The sequence below is a fragment of the Schistocerca gregaria genome, chromosome 7 (assembly GCF_023897955.1).
Source record: "Schistocerca gregaria isolate iqSchGreg1 chromosome 7, iqSchGreg1.2, whole genome shotgun sequence".
In the NCBI taxonomy this organism is placed as follows: Eukaryota; Metazoa; Arthropoda; class Insecta; order Orthoptera; family Acrididae; genus Schistocerca; species Schistocerca gregaria.
In genome coordinates, this window is record NC_064926.1 from 348,555,708 (window position 1) to 348,581,632 (window position 25,925).

Sequence of the window (25,925 nt, forward strand, 5' to 3'; positions counted from 1 at the left end):
AAAAAGTTCGTGGGAAACTGGTTGAAACACCAGGATAAAGAGCTCTTTGCAACTGGAATAAAAAAGCTTGTAACTTTTTGGAACAAGTGTACAAATGTTCAAGGGGATTATGTTGAAAAGTAGAAAAACTATTGTTTTGTAAAATAAATGCTTTTTTCTCCACACCAATTGGTCTCTTTAATTATTGAATTGACCCTCAGACAACCCTCATTCTCCTTGTTATACCCAGTCCGTGAAATTAAAGAGTGATTAGTAGTCTTTATTTTTTTTCTCTCTGTTATTCAGGCAAATGTTAGAATGGTTTCTAAAACTGTACTATGGTCAGTTTCTCCCTCACATTTCTTCAATGCAAGTAAGTTTTTACTCTAAACAGTCTTTATGTTAACAGTATGTTGAATTATAACCTTACATTTTCTTTAATTTTCACAAAATTCTTATAACCATGTACTGTTAACAGCTTACAGAGTATTCAAGCCTTCCAAAAAGGCATAAGCTTTGTTGTCTGTAAAACTGTTATAGTATTGAGTAATAGTCGAACAAAGGAAACAATCCTTTAATCCTATATTGAAGATGCAGTCCAATGGCTGTTTATGAAAGATGACGATGATGATAACAGGTGTAGTAGTGGTAGCAGCAGCAGCAGCAGCAGCATTAGTAGTAATAATAATAATAATAATAATAATAATAATAATAATAATAATAATATACTATTTACTTGCAGATGACAGTTGCTCTCCATCACCATTGGACAACTCTTCATGGAGCATGAAGGCAGATGAACAGTTGATGGCTTGGTCAGTTCAGCATCCTCATGACTGGCAGATTGGTGGCAAGTGCCAGGCATATGTCTGGGGAAATGGACAATACGGACAACTCGCTGAGGCTGGTATGCTTATAAAAAGTTTAAAGTTTCCAGAAACTATTTCAGATATGTCTTGTTTCCACATTTATGTAGAGATTTAAAGCAGCAGGAGCTATTTGACTTTCTGAAGAAGAACTGTGACATATTCAGAGGAGCTGTTACTTATCTCTGAGTATTCTTGTGTCAATATAATTGCTTTGTGTCAAATAAGTACAAGCACTCTACAGATCTGCCCCATTCATGCTGTACCTATGGATACTAAAAATATCTGATCAAAAGTACTCAGATAGCACCATGTAACCCACCAGGGACATTTCAAAGTAGAAACAACAAAGAACAATAACAGCTGCACCAAACCAGGCAAGCCTCATTTATTGATGGACAGGGATCATAGAGTATTATGAATGGTGGTTGTAAAGAACCACATGAAATCAGTGGAAGAAATCATTTGCATGTTTGAAAGTGGTATCAGCAGTGCAGCTAGCATGACTGCTGTGTTTAGGGAATTAAAATGAACAAGATACAATAGTCACGCAGCTCTCCATAAGCCACACTTTCTATAATCAGTGCTACGCGACGGTTAAGGTGTTGTAAAGAGTGACGCCACTGGACAGTAGATCACGGTAAATGAGTAATTTGGAGTGATGAATCACACTGTGGCAATCCAATGGAAGGGTTTGGGTTTGCCAAATCCCTGGAGAATGTTACGTGCCGTCATATGTAGTGGCAACCGTGAAATATAGAGGAGGATTGTTTTGGTATGGGGGTGTCTTCCACGGTTATGGTGTGGTCCCCTTATTGCTCTTAAGAAAATACTAAATGTGGAAGAATATAAGCAATATGTGTTCAGCATACAGTACAGCTTAAAAATGCACCTTGTCATACATCAGCAATGTGTGGCAATGGTTTGTGGACAATAACATTCCTGAAATGGTCTGGCCTGTCCAGTGTCCCAACCTGGACCCAGAGGGACATCTCTGACATAAGCTGGAATGTCTACTTTGCTGCTGCGCAGTATAGCCGTGCGGTCTGAGGCGCCTCGTCACCGCCCGTGTGGCTCCCCCCGTCGGAGGTTCGAGTCCTCCCTCGGGCACGTGTGTGTGTGTGTGTGTGTGTGTGTTGTCCTTACCGTAAGTTAGATTAAGTAGTGCGTAAGCTTAGGGACCGGTGACCTCAGCAGTTCGGTCCCGTAAGACCTCACCGCAAACTTCCAAAACTTCTCTTTTGCTCCATACCATAGCGCCCAACATCACTGTCTTCTCTAGTTCTGATTTCTGAGGAAGTATGTGCTGTCATTCCTCGACAGACATTTTATTGAAAGTGTCCCCAGCAGAGTTCAAGTCGTCATAAAGTTGGTCACACCACATATTAATATCCACTACTGGGTCTCCAGATACTTTAAATCATATAGAATGACGGTGAAAGAAGGTTTGAAAAGAGCAATGCAATAGGAACACTGAGCTAGCTTGTAGTGTAACGTGAAATAGTTGCAAGACTGCAATCTCATAAAAACCCAAAGACACAGCATTACACTGATGCAGTGAAGACAGAAACATAGTACGGTTAAGAATACGTGACACTTAACAACAACATGGAAACGAAGAAGCAGGGAAGAAAAAAACAAATTTAAGGGACATTTTTGAGACCAAGAAAAGAAATGGATGGTAATAAGGAAGATTAAAGTAGTACAGGAGTTTTGCTATTTGGTGAGCAAAATAACTGATGATGGTCAAAGTAGAGAGGATATAAAATGTAGACTGGCAATGGCAAGGAAAGCGTTTCTGAAGAAGAGAAATTTCTTAACATTGAGTATAGATTTAAGTGTGAGGAAGTCATTTCTGAAAGTATTTGTATGGAGTGTAGCCATGTATGGAAGTGAAACATGGACAATAAATAGTTTGGACAAGAAGAGAATAGAAGCTTTCGGAATGTGGTGCTTAGAGAAGAATGCTGAAGAATAGATGGGTAGATCACATGACTAATGAGGAGGTATTGAATGGAATTGGGGAGAAGAGGAGTTTGTGGCACAACTTGACCAGAAGAAGGGATCGGTTGGTTAGGACATGTTCTGAGGCATCAAGGGATCACCAATTTAGTATTGGAGGGCAGCGTGGAGGGTAAAAATCGCAGAGGGAGACCGAGAGACGAATACACTAAGCAGATTCAGAAGGATGTAGGCTGCAGTAAGTTCTGGGAGATGAAGAAGCTTGCACAGGATAGAGTAGCATGGAGAGCTGCATCAAACCAGTCTCAGGACTGAAGACCACAACAACAAGGAAGATGAAAAGTGGAGGTCTGTGTAGATAAACAGGGAAGTATGAGAAATGATACACAAGAGGAGACTAAGTATGTGAACACGTTGCAAGAATGACCACTAGATTATAAAAGAAAGTTTTGAGCTACATGCTGAGTTAAAAGCAATTTAAAAATAGGTTGAGGAAATGGGAAAAGATATAGATGAAGTCCAAACTAATGGAAAATAAATTTGAAATAAGGGGAGGTAATGAACTAAGGTTAGTAAATTCACAAGGCTGCAGAAAAGCAAAGTCATAAAGATTGTATTGTGACCATATATTCACCACATAAAGTACTAAAATTCTTCCATCTGCGAGCTAAAATCCCATAGATGTTCAGGTTCACATCTGGTTCCTCTTCATCGAAATGTCTTTGACTCAAACTTGCCTAGGGGTTGAACCGCATGTGTCACATTATACGCCCTAAATTTAGACTTTTGTGACCCTTGGGTTAAATTGTCTACCTGATGGCATGTTTGCAAAGTACATAGTTAATATAGCATATAATATCCGTAATAATAATATCAGGGACTAAATTAATGACCCATAAATGATGTAGGTCACACAGTTCTGATTTGGTTAGAATAATGTTTATTTACCAAGAAAACTAATAGCAAAAGTGATCATATTTAGAATTACTATTACACTCGAGCGCATATCCATTTGACTCAGTTTGAGCATTCACAGTCTCGTCACGAAACAAGTCCAATACTCCACCTTGATATTTACACGAAAAGTTAGAGTTCACACTAGACGCACAAGTGCTTACTGCTCAGAGACTAAGTCCCACGATACCACACAAATTCTCTAAGTAGTTTTACTTCATAGCTGCTTAAAGACTGACTGTCCACTTTTGCGTCTCAGTCTGAACTCTACCCTTTGGTGGCTGCAGCCAAACCGTCCACTTTCATTTCTGCCCCAGCCTCTCCCTCTGCCTGTCCCCGGCATTGTTGCCCGCCCAACAATATCCTCACTCAACTGTCTAGGGCAGTTCCCTTTCCTCAAGCCATCCACCTGATTGGTTACAGCTTATTCTAAATTTTAACATATTTAAATAATCAAAGCTTGACCACTTTCATGTTCTACATAAAGTAACAATAATATCCATTACATAATAAACTTTAAATTCCTTTACACAAAATCAATACAATTTCCTTCTTAACTTTGAATGTCATGGCCAGTAGCTTTGCACCATTGTGATTTCTGATAAACAAATAAAGAACAACGGTAAGTATTATGCACTAAACCTTATAAGAAATGTTCTATTACCTAATGATTCAATAAGGTGTCATGCAGGCATCATTCAGTGTGTTTTGTGTGGGGGAAATGATGATATGATGCTTAACTGAAAATACTGATAGTTTAAATTTACTATATCTTTTAAACAAATAAAGTTACAGATTGATATTTACAAGGTTTGTCATTTTAATGAGGCACTTCTATATGAAATTTCAATCGTTAAGATTAACCAAAGCATTCAGGTTTTAGCATTCAGGGCTTTGTTACAAAATTTATTAATTTCATTTTGACAGGTACTCCTAAACTATTATAGATATGATCAATATTCAAGTTTTATTGAGATCACCATGAAAATTTATGGAGGAAGGCAGATTAAAATTACTGTGGCTTCATTGCTTGACTTACTACAGAATTAAATAGTTTCCATATGGCCGATCTTAGGTCCGCCATATTTAACACTGCTGTGTCTACTTGGCCACAAATGGTTTCTACTGGGTTTCCTATGACATAGGTACTCGTCTGCCTCACTTGCACACTACAGTGCTTAGGCCTCAATGGACAATAGACGCCTGTGAGTTTCCCCTTCTCATGGTGAATCTGCACCCTTTGTGGCACACGGTCCTGAATGACGGAGTTCATTACCCAATTCCTGTAGGCTAACTCTTGTAGCCATATACTTAAATGAGAGCATAATGCTCGTTAACTCACACACCTCCATTTCATAACATGTTGGAGTGCCACATGTAATTCCAAATAAAACTATACATTTATCAAAATCTACAGTCTATAGAAATGCAGCAGAAATATCAGCACTTCTGCACTTACTTTCACAGAACCTTTTTCCACAATGAAGTCTCCAGCAGCAGTCCACATATTCAGAGCCAAGTACCCTGCCGAAATTCTTTATGGCCCTGCATTCCATTGCCATTGTTTTGTGGGAACAAATCTGTTGAAATTTGATTTGTATTTACATATTAGAAAACAAACACTTTCCAAAACCACCCAGGATCTGCAATGATAGCTTCCCCAGTGGAATCGATATAAACAGGTCTAAACTACACAGTAAACAATTGATTTACAGTGTTTACAAGGTGCTCGTAAATTCTTTAATGATTCAGACATGTTATTCAAGTCCCACCAGAGACATGCATCTTGTGACATATTCCCAATCAACTTGATAGGCAAATTAATATTTTCTTTTAATTTAAATAACTCCCTTAGACTCAAAACTAACAACAAATATGAACAAATCTCCCCATTGTTTAATTCTGTACAGTGAATCTGCATACATAAATCATTACTTCATTTAACAATAAATTATTCCCCCAAAATATTCTCAGATAAGCATACATCTGACTTCCTAGGTAAGAATTGTTAATTTTCATTTTTCAAATTTCTCCGAACTCCATGTACCCAAATTGGTGTGACCATAACTTGTAACTTGGAAATTACAACTAACATTAAAAGCATGCAAAAACTTATGTCTAACACATACATACACATAAATAAAACCCTTATATACCCCCAAGAAACTAATTGTATGTATACTGTGCACTGATTTTTGACTTGATACCATTCACCAAATAATTGAGTTCTCAGACCACTTTGCACCAAAATGTGCGTGTAAACTATCTCTTTATAATTGCCAAAGAAAACACTTATGCGACAAACAACATACAAGCTACAATAAATCATGAAATAAAACATTGCAAATTACCCCTGCAAACTGTCACACACATTGTTCTCTTCATCCCAACCATGCGTAATTATGGTGTGAGCAATCTGGTTGTCCCCTGTCAAAAGATTCTTAAATTTTACTTTCTTTTTTTACTCTCAATTTCAAAATCCAAGATCCAAGCACCTTCACATGCAGTGAAACGAAGTTTTATATTTACATAAGAAATCTGTTCCCAACACCACATCTTTTACAAGTCCATTCACTGCAAAGCATCCTATACGAAAATGATTCTCCTCACACTTGAATTCCAAGAGCACTTCTTACCTTATCGGCTTATTTAAACTGCCAGCTGCTGTTTTAATTTTTACACTGTTTACAGGTAGTAATACTAATTTCATATTTTTCATCCTATGTACAAAACCTTACAACACTGCCAGCACATTACTTCCAGAGTCGAGCAATGCATCTATATTCTCATCATTTTCTTTAATTTCAATGATAGGTTGAACATAAATAATTTCTTTCTGTTCTAAACACTGTTTCCTCATTAAATCATTTTCTATGTCTCATCCCTTCTCTTCCATCTCAAGAGTACACATACCTTCTTCATTCCACCCCTCAGTTTTGTATTCATCCCAAAATAATTCATTAAATGCTTCTTTTGCCCCACTTTCATTTTTTTTTCTCCCTTCTAGACCTCTCACTACCTCAAACTTCTCTTGAGTCCACAAATGAGGCAATAACGATCATGAAGTTCTACCGTACCGTCGCCAATCAGTTACAGTAAAATCACATTCCTTCTTAAGATGCCATTCTGTCCAAATAGCACTTCTCTATTAGACTCAAACTCACTGTATTCTCCTTTAAAATTATTGAAATTAGTAGCTACAACATAATCATCATGAAATAAATCATTACTATTTACTTCCACGTCATTACAAACACCTTCACAAACAGTACTTTCAACAGCTGCTAATACATCATACAACTCATTACATAAAACCTTATTTACCGCCGTCCACAAATCATGAATATAAGAACTGTTCATAGTTTCACCATCCTCTGCCGTTACATCACATAAATTATAGCTACAGCATTGTGCAGTTTCAGAATCAACAGTACCATTAAATTCTGCTGATTTTTTGTTTAAACCCGGGCATAATACCTTTTCCTCTCCTACATGCTCCTGCGCCACATTAATTTCTGATCGCATATCAAATTCAGACCCACATTCATTCTCAAACAAACATTCAAGATCCACAGATCCATCCAGACTTTTGGGTTCACCTCCATTTGTGGAAAGATAAGCACAGATTCCTTCCTTTGATGTATCAATACCAGCAGCTTCAACTTTCGTAAACTCAGCACATAAAACGTCATTACTACCTTCCTTCAAAAATAATTCACCAATATCTACTGATACACACACAAATTCATCAACAGCTGATGAGACTAATGCTGTGCCGCCCTTATTAACCTCCTTAACAACTTTCATCATCTCAATATCACCTGAAACATCATCACTTTCATACTACAATCGTTACCTCTGGTTAGTACCTCATTAGAATTTTCTATACCATCTAACTCCACCAAATTGAGCTCCCCCTCAGCCTCCTTTTGGTACATAGAATCTTTCATTGTATTAACATTCACACACTCTTTTGTCTCACATTCATAAAACAAATCATTTAGCCCTAAATCATTGTCATCACCTTTATTTTTATCTTTTATTATCTCAAGGTTACGCCTTTTATGTACGATCTGATTTGAAAATGTATCTACTTGATTCTCATCTCTTACTAATTTCATTTCAAAATACTCACACCTTTTTGCCAATTTATTATTACCTATCACATTTCCGTTTGCTTGCAATCTATTTATCACCGGTTTATTTTGCCATCTCCGGACCTGAGATGCAGTGACACTTAGTTTCCAAATCCCCCGTTACACTGGTTCATTTCACCAAGTGCCGGTCCCTCAGATCTAAGTTCTTGATGTTGGTCCCTGTCACAAAAGTATCCGTTCCCATTACCCCCTTGAAATTTATCATTGGATGTGTTCTTGATACTGTTCCCCTTATCTTATAACTGTTGTTTGTGTTCTGTTGATAACTTCCCAGATGTCTTTCATAGTAGTTACTCGGACTATAGCTATGATTTCCACAATTTTTTGCTTACTTCGCAGTTTAAATTTCAACACCCTTTTTAATTTTTCTACAATGTCCAAAAATTCATCTATTGAGTTGCTAGGACTGTGCACTAGAACCCACTGCAAACTTTCCAGTAACCTTCTTTTCAACGTCGTAACATCAGTAAGCACTCCCAATGGACATTTCACATGCCTTAATCTCGCAAGTTCACGTTTACAAAATTCTTGCATCGACCCATTCCCATATTTAAATTTTGGCCTGTTCAGAAACTCATTATGGTGTTGTGTTTGCTTCGCTTCACTCTAAAACTCGTTCAGGAAACTGCTTTCAAATATTTCATAGGTAGTGAACATATCACTGTGTATATTTCCCCATGATTGTGGCTCACCTGCGGCTCACCCTCCAAATGTCTTTTCATGAGTTTTATCTTCACCTCGTTGGTCATTCCCCTTATAAAACCATCCCTGCATGCTGCTAGAAAATGTACTGGGTGAAATTTCCCGTCCTTGTGCAAAACATTTGACCGATCCCAAGTTCATCCACGGAGCACTGATCACAGTAGAGATTTGATGTGCAGCTAAAGAATTCAGTTCGCTTTCTGTTTCATTTATTTGCTTTTTAACTGCACTAGTTTTAATTTTAATGTAAAATTCTACTTGTTCCTTTATTTTATCTACTTCTTACTCCCCTTCTCTAAGTTGCTAATAGCCTCTGTCGTCTCGGCCATTAGAGCATCTTGCCTACTCATACCATTTCTCGTTGCCTTCCACATGTGCCTGCAACTTCTCCACCTTGTCACTGAAACTTTTCTCCACTTGATCTACCTTAGAGTCAGGTATCGCAACTTCATCAGAAATTTTTCCCATTTCATCCCAAATGGTTTTAAATTTTCCATCTAGCAATTCCTCGATTCCACTAGCCATTTTACCTACCTCATCTATCAAACTGAAGCCATTTCGGATTGAACCGAATCAATTTTTAAATTTACATCAACCATATTGGTTTTAACAGAGTCAATTTTTAATTGTAGCCACCCACATCAGCTCTAAAAGAATCAAGTTTGGATCCCAATTGTCTTATTGTTTGCATTAATTGCGACATCATGTCTCTCCCAAATTCATCTCCCTTGCCTGATTTCAGACTCTTTGCCCTACTAAATCCACTGCCTATTATGCTCTCCCGCTCCAACTTTGGGCTAAGTGGCTCGCTAATATTTTCAGAACCACACAAACTGACCGACTGCTTAATTTTAGCAACATTTATTATTGGCGATTGAACTACATAATCATACATATTCTCACAATCAGCGCAAGGACTTGGCTTTGTCGTGCTGGATCCTCCTGCTTTGGTATTGCTGCCGATGTTGCAGTTGAAGCTGACGCTGAAGATCTCGTAGCCTCTGCTGTGGTACTGCAACTGTCACTGCATGATGAATTTCTGCTGAAGATGCCATTGCTGGTGGAACCATGTGCTTTTGATGTCGCCTCTCCTTCCATTTTACTTTTTTATCATTTCTAACCACTGCAAAAACTCGGTGTACACAACTGTTGCAAAATTCGTAGCTCAGAGCCCCCATGCAAATTGCCTAAACTGCCACAGGCTTGGACGTTGGTCACAGAATGTTATCGTTGTTGTGGTCTTCAGTCCTGAGACTGGTTTGATGCAGCTCTCCATGCTACTCTATCCTGTGCAAGCTTCATCATCTCCCAGTACCTACTGCAGCCTACATCCATCTGAAACTGCTCAGAGTATTCATCTCTTGGTCTCCCTCTACGATTTTTACCCTCCACGCTGCCCTCCAGTAACAAATTGGTGATCCCTTGATGCCTCAGAACATGTCCTACCAACTGATCCCTCCTTCTAGTCAAGTTGCGCCACAAACTCCTTTTCTCCCCAATTCTATTCAATAGCTCCTCATTAGTTATGTATTCTACCCATCTAATCTTGAGCATTCTTCTGTAGCACCACATTTCGAAAGCTTCTATTCTCTTCTTGTCTAAACTATTTATCGTCCATGTATCACTTCCATACATGGCTAAACTCCATGCAAATACTTTCAGAAACGACTTCCTGACACTTAAATGTATACTCGATGTTAACAAATTTCTCTTCTTCAGAAACGCTTTCCTTGCCATTGCCAGTCTACATTTTATATCCTCTCTACTTCGACCATCATCAGTTATTTTGCTCCCCAAATATCAAAACACATTTACTACTTTAAGTGTCTCATTTCCTAATCTAATTCCCTCAGCATCACCCGATTTAATTTGACTACATTCCATTATCCTCATTTTGCTTTTGTTGGTATTCATCTTATATCCTCCTTTCAAGTCACTGTCCATTCCGTTCAAATGCCTTTGCAAGTTCTTTGCTGTCTCTGACAGAATTACAATGTCATCGGCGATCCTCAAAGTTTTTATTTCTTCTCCATGGAGTTTAATACCTACTCCGAACTTTTCTTTTGTTTCCTTCACTGCTTGCTCAATATACAGATTGAATAGCATCGGGGAGAGGCTACAACCCTGTATCACTCCCTTCTCAACCACTGCTTCCCTTTCATGCCCCTCCACTCTTATAACTACGATCTGGTTTCTGTACAAATTGTAAATAGCCTTTCGCTCCCTCTATTTTACCCCTGCCACCTTCAGAATTTGAATGAGAGTATTCCAGTCAACATTGTCAAAAGCTTTCTCTAAGTCTACAAATGCTAGTCCTTAATCTTTCTTCTAATATAAGTCGTAGGGTCAATATTGCCTCGCGTGTTCCAACATTTCTACGGAATCCAAACTGATCTTCCCGGAGGTCAGATTCTACAAGTTTTTCCATTCGTCTGTAAAGAATTCACGTTAGTATTTTGCAGCCGTGACTTATTAAACTGATAGTTCGGTAATTTCCACATCTGTCAACAACTGCTTTCTTTGGGATTGGAATTACTGCGTGACGAGTTTGACTGAGCACTGAAAGACCTGAGTCGATACAAGGCCCCGGGAGTAGATAACATTCCATTAGAACTACTGACAGCCTTGGGAGAGTCAGGCCTAACAAAACTCTACCATCTGGTGTGCAAGATGTATGAGACAGGCAAAATTCCCTCAGACTTCAAGAAGAATAGTAGAATGTCGTTAACTGTGAGAATTACAATTGTGACTTCACAGCTATTAAAGGAACCTAATATTCACTCCTGAACCAATCTCACATTTAACTATTGTGAGAGGTCCTGCCTATCAAAGTTCAAATAATACTTTTGGACACACTTTGCAGAATTCAAATCCAATTCCAAACTTTCCAGAGTTCATATTGCGCAACTAACGCTTTTCAAGTTCCTATCCCGGATGAGACCCAAATTGTAAGTTAACATCGCATAGATGTTTGGGCTCACATGCGGTTACTTCTTCATCAAAATGTCTTGGCTCAAACTCGTCCAGGAGTTAAACCAGACGTGTTGCATTACATGCCCTAAATTAGACTCTTGTGAACCTTTAGTTAAATTGTTTGGCTGATGGCAAGTTTGCAAAATGCATAGTTAATATAACATATAATATCCATAATAATAATATCGGGGACTAAATTAATGACCCATAAATGATATAGGTCACACAGTTCCATTTTGGTTAGAATAATGTTTATTTACCAAGAAAACTAATAGCAAAAGTGATCATATTTAGAATTACTATTACACTCGAGCGCATATCCATTTGACTCAGTCTGAGCATTCACAGTCTCGTCACGAAACAAGTCGAATACTCCACCTTGATATTTACACGAAAAGTTAGAGTTCACACTAGACGCACAAGTGCTCACTGCTCAGAGACTAAGTCCCAAGATACCACACAAATTTTCTAAGTAGTTTTACTTCCTAGCTGCTTAAAGACCGACTGCCCGCTTTTGCATCTCAATCCAAAGTGTACCCTTTGGTTTCTGCAGCCAAACTGTCCGCTTTCATGTCTGCCCCAACCACTCCCTCTGCCTGTCCCTGGCCGTGTTGCCCGTGCAACGAATATCCTCGCTCAACTGACTAGGGCAGTTCCATTTCCTCAAGCCATCCATCTGATCGGTTACAGCTTATTCTACATTTTAACATATTTAAATAATCAAAGCTTGACCACATTCATGTTCTAAATAAAGAAACAATAATATCCATTACATAATAAACATTAAATTCCTTTGCACAAAACCAATACAATTTCCTTCTTAACTTTGAATGTCATGGCCAGTAGCTTTGCACCAATGTAGTTTCAGATAAATTAGTAAATACGTAAGTAAGAATTATGCACTAAACTTTAAAACAAGTATTCTATTACCTAATTATTCAATAAGGTATCATGCTGTCATTGTTCAGTGTGTTTGTGTGGAGGATATGATGATCTGATGCGAAACCGAAAATACTGATAGTTTAAATTTAGTATAGCTTTTAAACAAATAAAGTTACAGAGTTGATATTTACAACGTTTGTCATCTTAATGAGGCTCTTCTATATGAAATGTCAATCGCTAAGATTGACCAAAGCATTCAGATTTTAGCAGTCAGGTCTTTGTTACAAAACTTATTAATTTCACTTTAACAGTAAAAAATATTATAGATATGATCAATATTCAAGTTTTATTGGGATCACCATGAAAATTTATGGAGGAAGGCAAATTAAAATTACTGTGGCTTCATTGATTGACTTACTACAGTATTAAATAGTTTCCATATGGCCAATCTAAGGTCTGCCATATTTAACACTACTACATCTCCTTGGCCACAAGCGGTGTCTGTCTGATTTCCCTATGATGTGGGTTTTCGTCTGCCTCACTTGCACACTACAGTGCTTAGACCTCAGTAGACAATAGAGGCCTGTGAGTTTCCCCGTCTCATGGTGAATTTGCACCCTTCTTGGCACGCAGTCCTGGACGACAGTGATCGTTTCACAATTCCTGTAGGCTGACTCTTTCAGCCATATACTTAAATGAGAGCGCAATGCTTTTTAACTCGCACATTGATGGATGACTTAGCAGGTACTCTGAAAAACTCCTCTCTTTAGCTGCTGATGAAATGCCCCAGGTCTTATGACATCCTGTTGTCATTGTGAACACATCTTCCCCATAGATGAATGCGGAAGATGGAAAAAAAATTCTTTATCCCAAAACAATTACATGCATAACACTTGGCATGAAGAATGTGCAGGCATTTTTCTTCTTCTACTTATACATGCTCTGTTTAATCATTGAAATGGTAAATTTGTTAACAGTACATCAATCAAGGCAAATTATCTAAATATTATGCCACTGATTAATTTGGAATGTCATTTTTTATTGACTTTTTATGTTCTTTCATTAGCACAAACCAATTTTACATATTTCACACCAATTTTGAATTATAGTCAGTTCTATCAATAGATATTTTGTTAAATGCCAATTTTTCCATGAAATGTCTACATCTGTATACATAGATAATGTGTACGCTTACATCATGCCACAGCCTTATTACGTGTATGTGTTTGAATTACAGCATTGTGGCGAAATTTGCAAATTTGTTACAGTTAATTCATATTGTGTTGTTTGAAGAATCACGGAGAGATCTTGGTCAGCTGTAACTGCCAACAATAGCTTTCAATTGGTGTAGTTTATCTCTCAGTAGCTCTACAGATTTAACAGTAATAAAAATTTTATTGATTAGTGTAATGATTTATTTAGTTTATTTGCTGTAACTATGACAGTTTTCATCATATGACCTATTGTGAAATTTCACTAAGCTCATAGCTTTAATGGATCAATAATAACTTGATTATCACCGGATACAATGGCTAACCTTTTATAAGCTGCAGCCATCAAGAGTTCGATTTGTAGACCATGCTTACAGTAATTTGCTTGTTCCACCCAGAGAGTCCATATTTAGGTAGGTTACCATTCAGGTTTGGCTGAGCTGTAGTGCTTGTAGGTGGTCTGTATCTTGGTTTCTACTATTAGCACACATTTCACCTTGCCAAATAGCTATCCAGATTTTTATTGTGTCCATTCTGTCTTGTCTTTTTATCTACATTCATCAGAGAGAACAACTGGAACACGTAAGATTTTAACTACTTGACAGTCACTTCTATTTGTTTGTTCACATAAAGCCCACTGATAAGCAGATGGCTATATTCTCATTATAATTGTTCTCTTTCTTATAGCTATAAATATTTTGTCTTCTGAGTTAACCAAATCTCAACCTTTGCTATAATGCCAGCTAAAGAAGATACATGAAAATTAATCTTATGTTGAAAAAATTTCAGTGACTTAACATTCACATAATACACAAACATTTGTATATCACGTAAACGTTTTTCTTCCATAAAATAAGTGTCATAAGTGAGTTGTTTGTAATTTAAGACAATAGGAAAACTTGTATAATTATGATTTTCCATTGAACATCTGTCATTAAATAATATATCTGGACTAATAATATTATTGTAGTGGGCAAATGTGGAAACTGCTGTTGAATAGTTTGAAACTTTTGATAGTGTGAAGACTGCCTGTGTTTTGTTGCTTGCTGTGAAGCACCAGCTTGGATGAATATGTGGCTAGCCTTGCTGACTCTGTAGAAGTTGTAGTTATTGTTCAATGGCTATGTGTAAGGAGCATCTAATCTTAAAACACAAATCTGATCTGGCAGTAATACAGTAATATTTGGCACAGCTAAGAGCTGCAGTTGGCAGCAGTTAAGAACTGCTTAGAGTGTTAGACCCTGATGAAACCAATGAATTCAGGCAAGAGGTTCAAGATGCAACAAGTGTGTTACCTTAAGTCTAGACGTGTCCAACAGCTTCATTGCTCTGGAAACTCAGTGGTAGTATGTAGACAACCCAAAATGTTCATGAAAAAGTAGCAAGTTAAAGGTAGTAGTATTCAGAGAGTTGAAGGAGGACCAAAATTGTTCTTCTTCTAGGGTGAAACTATGGGAAGGGAATGTCTGAACTGGCACTGAACTGCCTGTGTAGTGAACATCAGGCAACCAATATTTTTAATCCAACAGCAGGGCTCAGTCAGAACATAATATTTAGGCTTTCAAGGAAAAGAGCATGTGGTGATTATTGGTTATGCCAGGTGCAATCTGGACCACAAAGTCAACTGCACAATTCAGGATGATGTCAATCAGGTACATTGTTGAGATTGCTCCTCAGCATGAAGACTATGTCATTTTTTGAGTGATATGACAATCCCTGAATGAAACAATGAGTAAAGTCCAAACTGTTGGAGTCATTAGCAGAGCACTGCAATCGAATGTGTCTGTTGTATGCATCACTTCTCACAGTATACTTCTGAATGTTTCCAGTAAAATGTTACATACATGAATCATTTCCAGAAGCAGTTGGTAAAACTGTAGCTCAGTCTGTCAAATCCCCATGATTTCCAATATTTTCCTAAGGCATTTTTGTTTCTAAAAGGCAGAGTATCAAATAATCAATGGAATAACAGTAGAATTTTAATGCAGTCAGCTGCAAATGCTGGTTCTCTAAATTTTCTAATAATGTTGTTTGAAGCGTCTCCATAATATGTCTGCATCTCCATAATATGTGTGTGTTGACTGAACATGTTGGTAACAACAAATCTAGCAGCATGCCTCTGAATTGCTTCAATGTCTTCCTTTAATCTGACCTTATGGAGATACCAAACACTCCATTAATACTTAAGAATGGGTCACTCTAATGTTCTGTATGTGGTCTCCTTTATAGATGAGCTTCTCTTTCCTAGAAATTTCCTGTTATAATGAAGTTGACAATACTCTCTGCCTACTACCAACCTTATACACACATCCCATTTCATATCATTTTGCAACATTACACATAGATATTTAACTGATGTGACTGTGTCAGTCAGCATACCACTAATTCCGTATCTGAACATTACATGATTGTTTTTCCTATTTATCAGCATTAACTTAATTTTTTCTGTGTTTAGAGCAAGCTCCCATCCATCATATCAAATAAAAATTCTAACACATCCTGTATTCTCATAAATAGTGAAGTTTTGGCTCCCATCCATCATATCAAATAAAAATTCTAACACATCCTGTATTCTCATAAATAGTGAAGTTATGTTTTATTTCTGCCTTTCATTTTATCTGTCTCTCTCTTGAGTGTAATAATTTGTCTTTCAGGTCGCAGTACACTTCAACCTGTAGCAGTTGAGTCATTCTCCTCAGCCCAGCAAATAATTTGCGGACAGAACTGTACTTTTGTCATTCAAGCAAATGGTACTGTACTTGCGTGTGGTGAAGGTAGCTATGGTCGTCTGGGTCAAGGGAATTCTGATAATTTACATTCCCTCAGCATCATATCGTCACTTCAGGGTATGACTACAATTTTAAAGTTATAGGATTTTCATGTGTCCATGTTTGGCTGTAAGCTATTGTCATGTAACTGAAACATTTCAGGATTTGTGATTGTGGCACTAGCAACATCTTGTGGATCTGATGGACACAGCCTTGCACTAGCTGAGAGTGGTGAAGTATTCTCATGGGGTGATGGTGACTATGGAAAACTTGGTCATGGAAATAGTGACAGGCAAAGGCGCCCAAGGCAAATTGAGGCACTTCAAAATGAAGAAGTAGTACAGGTGATAATATTTCATTATCATTGCTTGAAGCACATTTAAAATAAACCAAGTATATGTAACATTTCCAGTAATGCAGCACATTGGTGTAAACAGTTTTGATGAATTTGTAGATGTTATATGGGTGTCATATTTGTGTGTTACTTCAATTAATAGAAATTTTCTTCACTTGAATCTTCATCTGTCTTTTTCAAGGCAGATATACTGTATATTTGAGTTTATTATAGTGAGGTGGTAAATAAGAGACTATTCAGAGATATTAAAGTCTGTGGAGGTATCATTACACAATTTTTATAGCAAGGGATACTGAAAAATATATTTCAGAAAAAGAAGTGGGACAAGAAAGTTTTATATTTACGATGATCATTGAAAAACTAATTTTCAAATGGTAATTAATTTTCAAAGTAGAACAGCCAGAAGCCAAAACTAAAACAAAATATAAATGGATGAAAACATAATTTTGAGAAGTATGTTGTTCGAAAAGGAGTTAACAATAGACTCTGGTCCCAACAAAAATGTAATTTAACTCTTACAAAATTGAGGAAAGTTGTTACTCACCATTTCGTGGAGATGCTAAGTCCCAGATAGGTTTAACAAAAAGACTTTCACAAATAAAGCTTTCAGCCAGTAAGGCCTTAATCAAAAACAGATGACAGATATACATCCAGACACTCATGCAAATGCAACTCACACACACACACACACACACACACACACACACACACACACACACACGCGGCTGTAGTCTCAGGCAACTGAGGCCACACTGCGAGCAGCAGCACCAGTACATGATAGGAGTGGCAACTGGGTGGGTTAAGCAGAAGGCTGGGGTGGGGAAGGAGGATGATAGTAGGGTAGCAGTGGCAGACAGTGAAGTGCTGCAGATTAAACTAAGTGACACCAGTGCTTTTTTGTAACTGCAAAAACTGAATGCTCATGCACATCAGCAATGAATGAGTCAAAAGTGATAGGGGGAGTATGAAAGTGCTTGTATTCTCAACAATAAGTGCTAAGATTTTAAATTGTTTACCATAAGGTTTCTAAACCTGATTGTGTGTTAAATGTGAAAAAAATTTATAATTTACATTAATTTTCATTTCTTACACAAAGGTAAGTATTGTGTTTACTTATAGGTGGCACTTGTCAGACACATTAAACCATTGACAAAGAATGTCTTTTAGGTTTGGAGGGACAAAGTGTGTTAGCTTGAGTGTAATAACAGTTAAGACAAATTTTAACTGTTAAGTTGTCAAGACACAAAAATCTATAAGATTTGTGCATTTAAAAATTATCTCACTACACAGCAAAATTTTTTCTGTTGCTTTTACCTATTTGTTGAGCTTAGTTGGTCTTGTTGGTCAGATGGCTTCAAGACTATAAAACTGGTAATTTAACTACTTTATTCTACCCATATGTAAGAAAAATAAATTGTTAAAAGTTCTGAAAGAAAATAATTTGATATTGAAGTATAGCAATTAGTAATTGATAAATACAGTGAAGTTGGTTCATCGGTAGTAGTTTTCAGTCTGTGTTGAGACTTATTAGAGAAACTTTTAATTGCTTAATTCTGTTGGAACCTCTACAGAAAATTAAAATGTCATAAGGAAGTAAAATTTGCAACTAATGAGTTTCCTGAGCATGTCTTTAGATCTGTATAATATTCCTATAGGCTGTAATAAAAGTGCACACATTCATTAACAGTTTTAAAAATTCCATTGTACAACTGATTAAGTTGAACTAATAATTAGGAAGCAAACATAAATTTCTGTCAGCCAGCATTTTGTATTCTCATTTCAACTTGGAGTGAAAAAAATATTTGGATATACAGTAAATCTAACTAAAGCTAGCAATATCACACAGTTTAAAGTGGCTGCAGCTCTTTGTACATTGATTTCAGTGATATTTATTTTAATGATAGACACAATAGTTTAAAGAAACTTACACATTTTTACTTAAATTGTTTGGAAATAGCCACTCTTACTTTTAATCTTAGTTTTTCAATGGTATAGAACTTTTACTTTCTTAATCAATCCTCTTTACCTTTGCCAATACTTCTTTCTTCTCCTTTGCCACCTCCTCCTCCTCATCATCATCATTATCAAATACTGTACATAATGGAGTGCTTCAGGAGTCTGGAAACAGTGTCCATATTTATACGACGACAGATGTGTCATAAGTTACACTGTCAGTAGACTTGATTAGAAACATCATAAGAAAATGAACATCAAAATGTCAAAACCCAAATTTTGTCTTACAGTGCAGAAATAGCCATAAAATGCAGGCAGTAAAATGAAATATTTTGCTTAGGACCTAAGCTTAAGTCATAAAACAATAGACAAGAAATTAGGAAAATACGTCTCTTCTCTTTACCTGAAGCTTTGAGTGACATTTCCTTCATTTTAGTCTTGAACACTTCCTCATTTGTTCTTTGTGTCATAAAACTAAAATATTAAATACATGTATATCTATAAAATTAATAGACCAATAACTGAGCATGCTATTTGTTGTATTTCTTGTACTGGTTTTTTGACAGTTGTTTGTGACTTAATTGTTTCATTTGCTTGATCATAATTGCTTTTGCACTTGTATCAAAAGTAAGAAACTCAATAATTTTGTGTGACATTTCCGTTTATAATTGCTGTATTTGCTTTTCTAAACATTGTTCTTATTTGTTTTATTCTTCTGTAGGTTGCCTGTGGTTTTAAACATAGTGCTGTTGTGACAGCAGATGGTAAATTATTTACCTTTGGTAATGGAGACTATGGCCGTTTGGGCTTGGGAAACACAGCAAATAAAAAACTTCCTGAACGTGTGCCCATACCTGATGGACAACTAGTGGGGCAGGTCGCTTGTGGCCTTAACCACACAGTATGTGTATCAAAGGATGGAAACACAGTGTGGTCGTTTGGGGATGGGGATTATGGTAAACTAGGACTTGGTAGTACTGCCACAAAATCCACACCACAGGTTTGTAAATGTTTGTATCCAAGGAATAGTCCTTTAATTAGTAGTAAGAAAATTATTCTTAGTTTGTATTAAGAGTAAGAATGGATTAATATAATGTGTTAGCAATGTGAATACTATTCCCTTTACACCTAATATGAGAAACAGAAGTTACTTAACCACAGTATAATGGAAATTGAATGTTACATCATCGTTATACTCTGACTGAAATTACTTTGTGATTGAGGGATGGCAGTGATGGGGAGCAGGGATGCTGGCTCAAACACAACATGCCACGTGTTCATGTAACTGATATCAAAAAAGAAACAAATCATGTACTTATTGACTATTGCCAGTGTCTTAGTAAGCACTAACGGATGCACAACAGTTATATCTGAATCAGTTTGAATATTTCCTAAGTAGTCACTAGACAAGCTGTCAGAATATGTTGAAATAATAAATTATTCTTTGTTATTTTCCATGACACATCCATTTTCCCACACTTTTATGATTACTTTCTTCAGGTGTCTGACAACTTTGTGGTAATCTGACAACAAAGTCTCATTTGTAGCATCCTGTGTCAGTACACATATTTTTTGATATTCCTTTCCACATAACACTTATGTTGAACCCATATGAATGCAATGGAACTGAAATTACAGTGATATGATGGCAATCTGAGGGCAAATAAGGTTAATTTTTTTGCTATCTATCACTCATAGAGGTAAACGTGGTTTGTTCTGAGCCACGGTGTCCAGTAAGTCACCCTTTCTATGGCTGTGCGGTATGGGAATGTTTTTTGCTGTAGCCAGTTGACAATAGTCTTCTGGATGTTACAATAGGATCCTTAATGAGAATAGTTATTACTGATGATTTGCTCACATTTTTGATGGCTCTTTCATGTCAATAAGAGCTACAGAACAATTCATAGATTTCAGTTCGGTATGCTGTTAGCTGATTGTATTCCAGTACATTGATCAAGAACTAAAATGAAGGAATAATGATGCAATAAATTCTCAGCTTTTTTGTAGAAATAAAATATCAAAATAGCTTATTCCATTAATTAAAGTATTATACAAACTCTAATGAGGATATTACTATAAGAATATAATTTTCTTAGAGAAAAGAAACAGTAAGCTTAAAAAAAGGTTGAATGTGTATCTGAACTCACATTATTTCAATTAATTGACAAGTGCTGTGCTTTTATGGCAATGTGTCATACAGACAATTTTATTTCAATTTTGTTTAATTTAATCTTGATATAGTATACTGTAACAGTAATGCAAACTTAGATTGTGGGTGTGACTGGTGTAAAAAATTGCATAAGCAACAGAAACATCAAACGTGAATTCAGCATAGTGCATGGGGAAAACCTTTGACCCTGCAGGTAGGTCCACATTATCTGGCAAGGCAGGTGCCCACAGAACAGGCAACACAGCAGACACAAAGAGTAATTTTAATCTGAGTATAGTGAACGCTTTATCGTCGAAACCAATTCATGTTTATGCAGGAAAGACAAATATTTAGAGAAAAACTGGAAAGGGGAATTTTTTCTGGATGTAGAGTGATAGACATGGTTCTGCAAAAGAGAGTGAGAGAGTGCCAAGCAAGTAACATTCAGGTGAGAGAGTTTGGGTGATTGGGGGTGGGGGGGGGGGGGGGGTGGGGGGGGGGTTGAAGACCAAAATAAATTCAGATAAACTAAAAATTCATTAAAGAAATTGTTATAAAGCGAATGCATATGGGGTTAGGTTGTCTGTATGTTGGTATTTCTATACAGGCTGTTCAAATAATGTTTTCGTTTCTTTTAATAACACAGATTTCCTTGCAATTACTTACCTTCAGGAGATGAAATATATAGTACTGCTGATAGCACATATGAAAGTTAAACACTACTAACGTAATTGTTGGGTTCAAATTAATGATGATGTAAATAAAATAGAAAGAAACTTCCACATGGGAAAAATATATTAAAAACAACTCCCAGGTTCAACCAAACTGCCCTTGTCAAGGATTTACTGTCCTACACTCGTAGTCTCTGCTGGAAATATCACTTTGCCACGAAGAAAAACAATCCTGATCCCACTCCTAATGATCCAACTCCCCAAGACACTATCCAAATTGAACCCTGCCTGCAACAATTCCGTCCTCCATCACAGCGGGACCCACCTCCTCTTCCTCAAAATCACCCTCTCCAAACCTTCCAGGAATTTCTCACTTCCAGCCTTGCCTCTCAATCTTTCTTGAAAAACCTTAATCCTACTCCCAACATCACCATAGCCGAATCCCAGGCTATCCGTGATCTGAAAGCTGACCGATCCATCATCATTCTTCCGGCTGACAAGGGTTCCACGACCGTGGTACTTGATCGTCGGGAGTATGTGGCTGAGGGACTGCGTCAGCTTTCAGACAACTCTACATACAAAGTTTGCCAAGGTAATCCCATTCCTGATGTCCAGGCGGAGCTTCAAGGAATCCTCAGAACCTTAGGCCCCCTACAAAACCTTTCACCTGACTCCATCAAACTCCTCACCCCACCGACACCTCGCACTCCTACCTTCTACCTACTTCCTAAAATTCACAAACCCAAACATCCTGGCCGCCCCATTGTAGCTGGTTACCAAGCCCCCACAGAACGTATCTCTGCCTACGTAGATCAACACCTTCAACCCATTACATGCAGTCTCCCATCCTTCATCAAAGACACCAACCACTTTCTCGAACGCCTGGAATCCGTACCCAGTCTGTTACCCCCGGAAACCATCCTTGTAACCATTGATGCCACTTCCCTATACACGAATATCCCGCACGTCCAGGGCCTCGCTGCAATGGAGCACTTCCTTTCACGCCGATCACCTGCCACCCTACCTAAAACCTCTTTCCTCGTCACCTTAGCCAGCTTCATCCTGACCCACAACTTCTTCATTTTTGAAGGCCAGACATACCAACAATTAAAGGGAACAGCCATGGGTACCAGGATGGCCCCCTCGTATGCCAACCTATTTATGGGTCGCTTAGAGGAAGCCTTCTTGGTTACCCAAGCCTGCCAACCCAAAGTTTGGTACAGATTTATTGATGACATCTTCATGATCTGGACTCACAGTGAAGAACAACTCCAGAATTTCCTCTCCAACCTCAACTCCTTTGGTTCCATCAGATTCACCTGGTCCTACTCCAAATCCCATGCCACTTTCCTAGACGTTGACCTCTATCTGTCCAATGGCCAGCTGCACACATCCGTCCACATCAAACCCACCAACAAGCAACAGTACCTCCATTATGACAGCTGCCACCCATTCCATACCAAACGGTCCCTTCCCTACAGCCTAGGCCTTCGTGGCAAACGAATCTGCTCCAGTCCTGAATCCCTCGACCATTACACCAACAACCTGAAAACAGCTTTCGCATCCCGCAACTACCCTCCCAACCTGGTACAGAAGCAGATAACCAGAGCCACTTCCTCATCCCCTCAAACCCAGAACCTCTCACAGAAGAACCCCAAAAGTGCCCCACTTGTGACAGAATACTTCCCGGGACTGGATCAGACCTTGAATGTGGCTCACCAGCAGGGATACGACTTCTTAAAATCCTGCCCCGAAATGAGATCCATCCTTCATGAAATCCTCCCCACTCCACCAAGAGTGTCTTTCCGCCGTCCACCTAACCTTCGTAACCTCTTGGTTCATCCCTATGAAATCCCCAAACCACCTTCCCTACCCTCTGGCTCCTACCCTTGCAACCGCCCCCGGTGTAAAACCTGTCCTATGCACCCTCCCACCACCACCTACTCCAGTCCTGTAACCCGGAAGGTGTACACGATCAAAGGGAGAGCCACATGTGAAAGCACTCACGTGATTTACCAACTGACCTGCCTGCAATGTGACGCTTTCTATGTGGGAATGACCAGCAACAAACTGTCCATTCGCATGAATGGACACAGGCAGACAGTGTTTGTTGGTAATGAAGATCACCCTGTGGCTAAACATGCCTTGATGCACGGCCAGCACATCTTGGCACAGTGTTACACCGTCCGAGTTATCTGTATACTTCCCACCAACACCAACCTATCCGAACTCCGGAGATGGGAACTCGCCCTTCAGTATATCCTCTCTTCTCGATATCCGCCAGGCCTCAACCTCCGCTAATTTCAAGTTGCCGCCGCTCATACCTCACCTGTCTTTCAACAACTTCTTTGCCTCTGTACTTCCGCCTCGACTGACATCTCTGCCCTTACTCTTTGCCTTTAAATATGTCTGCTTGTGTCTGTGTATGTGCGGATGGATATGTGTGTGTGTGTGTGTGTGTGTGTGTGTGTGTGTGTGTGTGTGTGTGTGCGAGTGTACACCTGTCCTTTTTTTTTTTTTCCCCCTAAGGGAAGTCTTTCGGCTCCCGGGTTGGAATGACTCCTTACCCTCTCCCTTAAAACCCACATCCTTTCATTTTTCACTCTCCTTCCCTCTTTCCTGACGAAGCAACTGCCAGTTGCGAAAGCTCGTAATTCTGTGTGTGTGTTTGTGTGTTTTGTTCATGTGCCTGTCTGCCGGCGCTTTCCCGCTTGGTAAGTCTTGGAATCTTTGTTTTTAATATATTTAAACACTACTAATTTATACTTTGTATAAGTGTAGCAATATGATTGTGGAATGTGCACTATGTAACCAGAAAACTTTTAATAATGTCTGATGATCCTTAAAAATTTTATTGTTTTTGCCTTTAAAGATGAATAAAGTATAGTTGTGAAAGTAACTGGTTTCACTAATATCAGTACTTTGACTCCACTGATCGTACTGAGTAAAGCTATAGAAAAGAGTTGCATCAAAAACACTAAAGGTATTATATTGGCCTAAGAACATATTAGTGTACTTCTCGGTTTTTGCCTGTTACCTGGGCAGTAGCTGAACTGGCAAGACTGTTGATATTTAGTTCATCTTATGTAATTAAGTTTCTACTTCCCAATGGTTAGTTCTCCATGCCTTATAAAATGTTAGGATTTTTGTTTATGAACTGAATGATAGTAAACCTTAAATCAGGTGGCCAGACCCATCTTCCTAAAATTAACCGTCAGTAGCCTCACTGGTAGTGTTTTACTTAGTTCATTTGTTTGTTTGACAATATATAATAAATTATGAGTCAGTTTTCCTGGCTAGTACTTTTCTTCAGCAGGCGAAATGATAGTACCATTGATAGACACACATAAAAGTTACACGATACCCAGCAGAACAAAGTCCGCAAGAAAGCTGGGTGAGCCACGGAGTGGCATCCCCTTGCACTCCCAAAGTATCTAGGATTAAAACTGGACATCTCCCCTCACCTTCAGACAACACTGTTCCAATGTCAAACAGAAAACCAGCACTTATAATAATATGTTGGGAAAGTTAATGAGGCACAAACTAGGAGGTTACATCACAAGCTCTTAGAACCACTGCTTTTAGTTTGTGCTTTTTTGCAGCAAAGTTTGCTTCCACTGTTTGGTATAAATCATCTTGTGCCAAAACTGTGGACAATGCTCTGAAAAAAGCTTGCGGACTGACTACTGGTCCTTAAAAACTACCCCTGTCAAGAAGATATGCTGTTTTGCTGGTATCACCCCTCCAAATATTCATCAAGAAGCTGCCATCGAACATGAACAACTGGAAGCTGAGCATGTTGAAGCTCACTGCAGTTTGGCCATGAACTGTCTCAATCAGGGCTAAAATTGAGAAACAGTCTCCTTTGAACAGCAGAATCTCTGAAACTCCCTCCATATGAGGCAAATCCATACAAGTGAGCTCGAATGGAACAACAAGAAGATCTTACGATTAGCCAGTATGAAGAGTATGGGATTTGGAGATCACTTAACTGCTTAAGAATTAGTGTCAACAGGATGACGTCCTCCCTTAAACAGTGGGGCTTCACATTGGGGGATAGCAAGTGTGAGTGCGGGGATGAACAAAATGTGGAACACCTGTGCCAGTGCCCTCTTTGTACATTTACTTTTTCAACATAGGGCGTTGTGTTTGCAAAAAATAGTACACTAAGTTCAAATGGCTCTGAGCACTATGGGACTTAAATTCTGAGGTCATCAGTCCCTCAGAACTTAGAACTACTTAAACCTAACTAACCTAAGGACATCACACACATCCATGCCTGAGGCAGGATTCGAACCTGCGACCATAGCGGTCGCGCGGTTCCAGACTGTAGCGCCTAGAAC

The 25,925-nt window shown here is 38.3% G+C and overlaps 1 protein-coding gene across 1 annotated transcript in view; it reads left to right on the forward strand.

The window, feature by feature from the left end:
• Positions 1-25,925, forward strand: part of LOC126282514 (probable E3 ubiquitin-protein ligase HERC1) — a 715,173-nt gene that overhangs the window by 596,388 nt on the left and 92,860 nt on the right. The window contains 4 exon segments of the mRNA XM_049982172.1: positions 722-886; positions 16,341-16,532; positions 16,617-16,798; positions 19,484-19,762. Of these exon segments, the coding sequence (XP_049838129.1) occupies positions 722-886; positions 16,341-16,532; positions 16,617-16,798; positions 19,484-19,762 (818 nt within the window).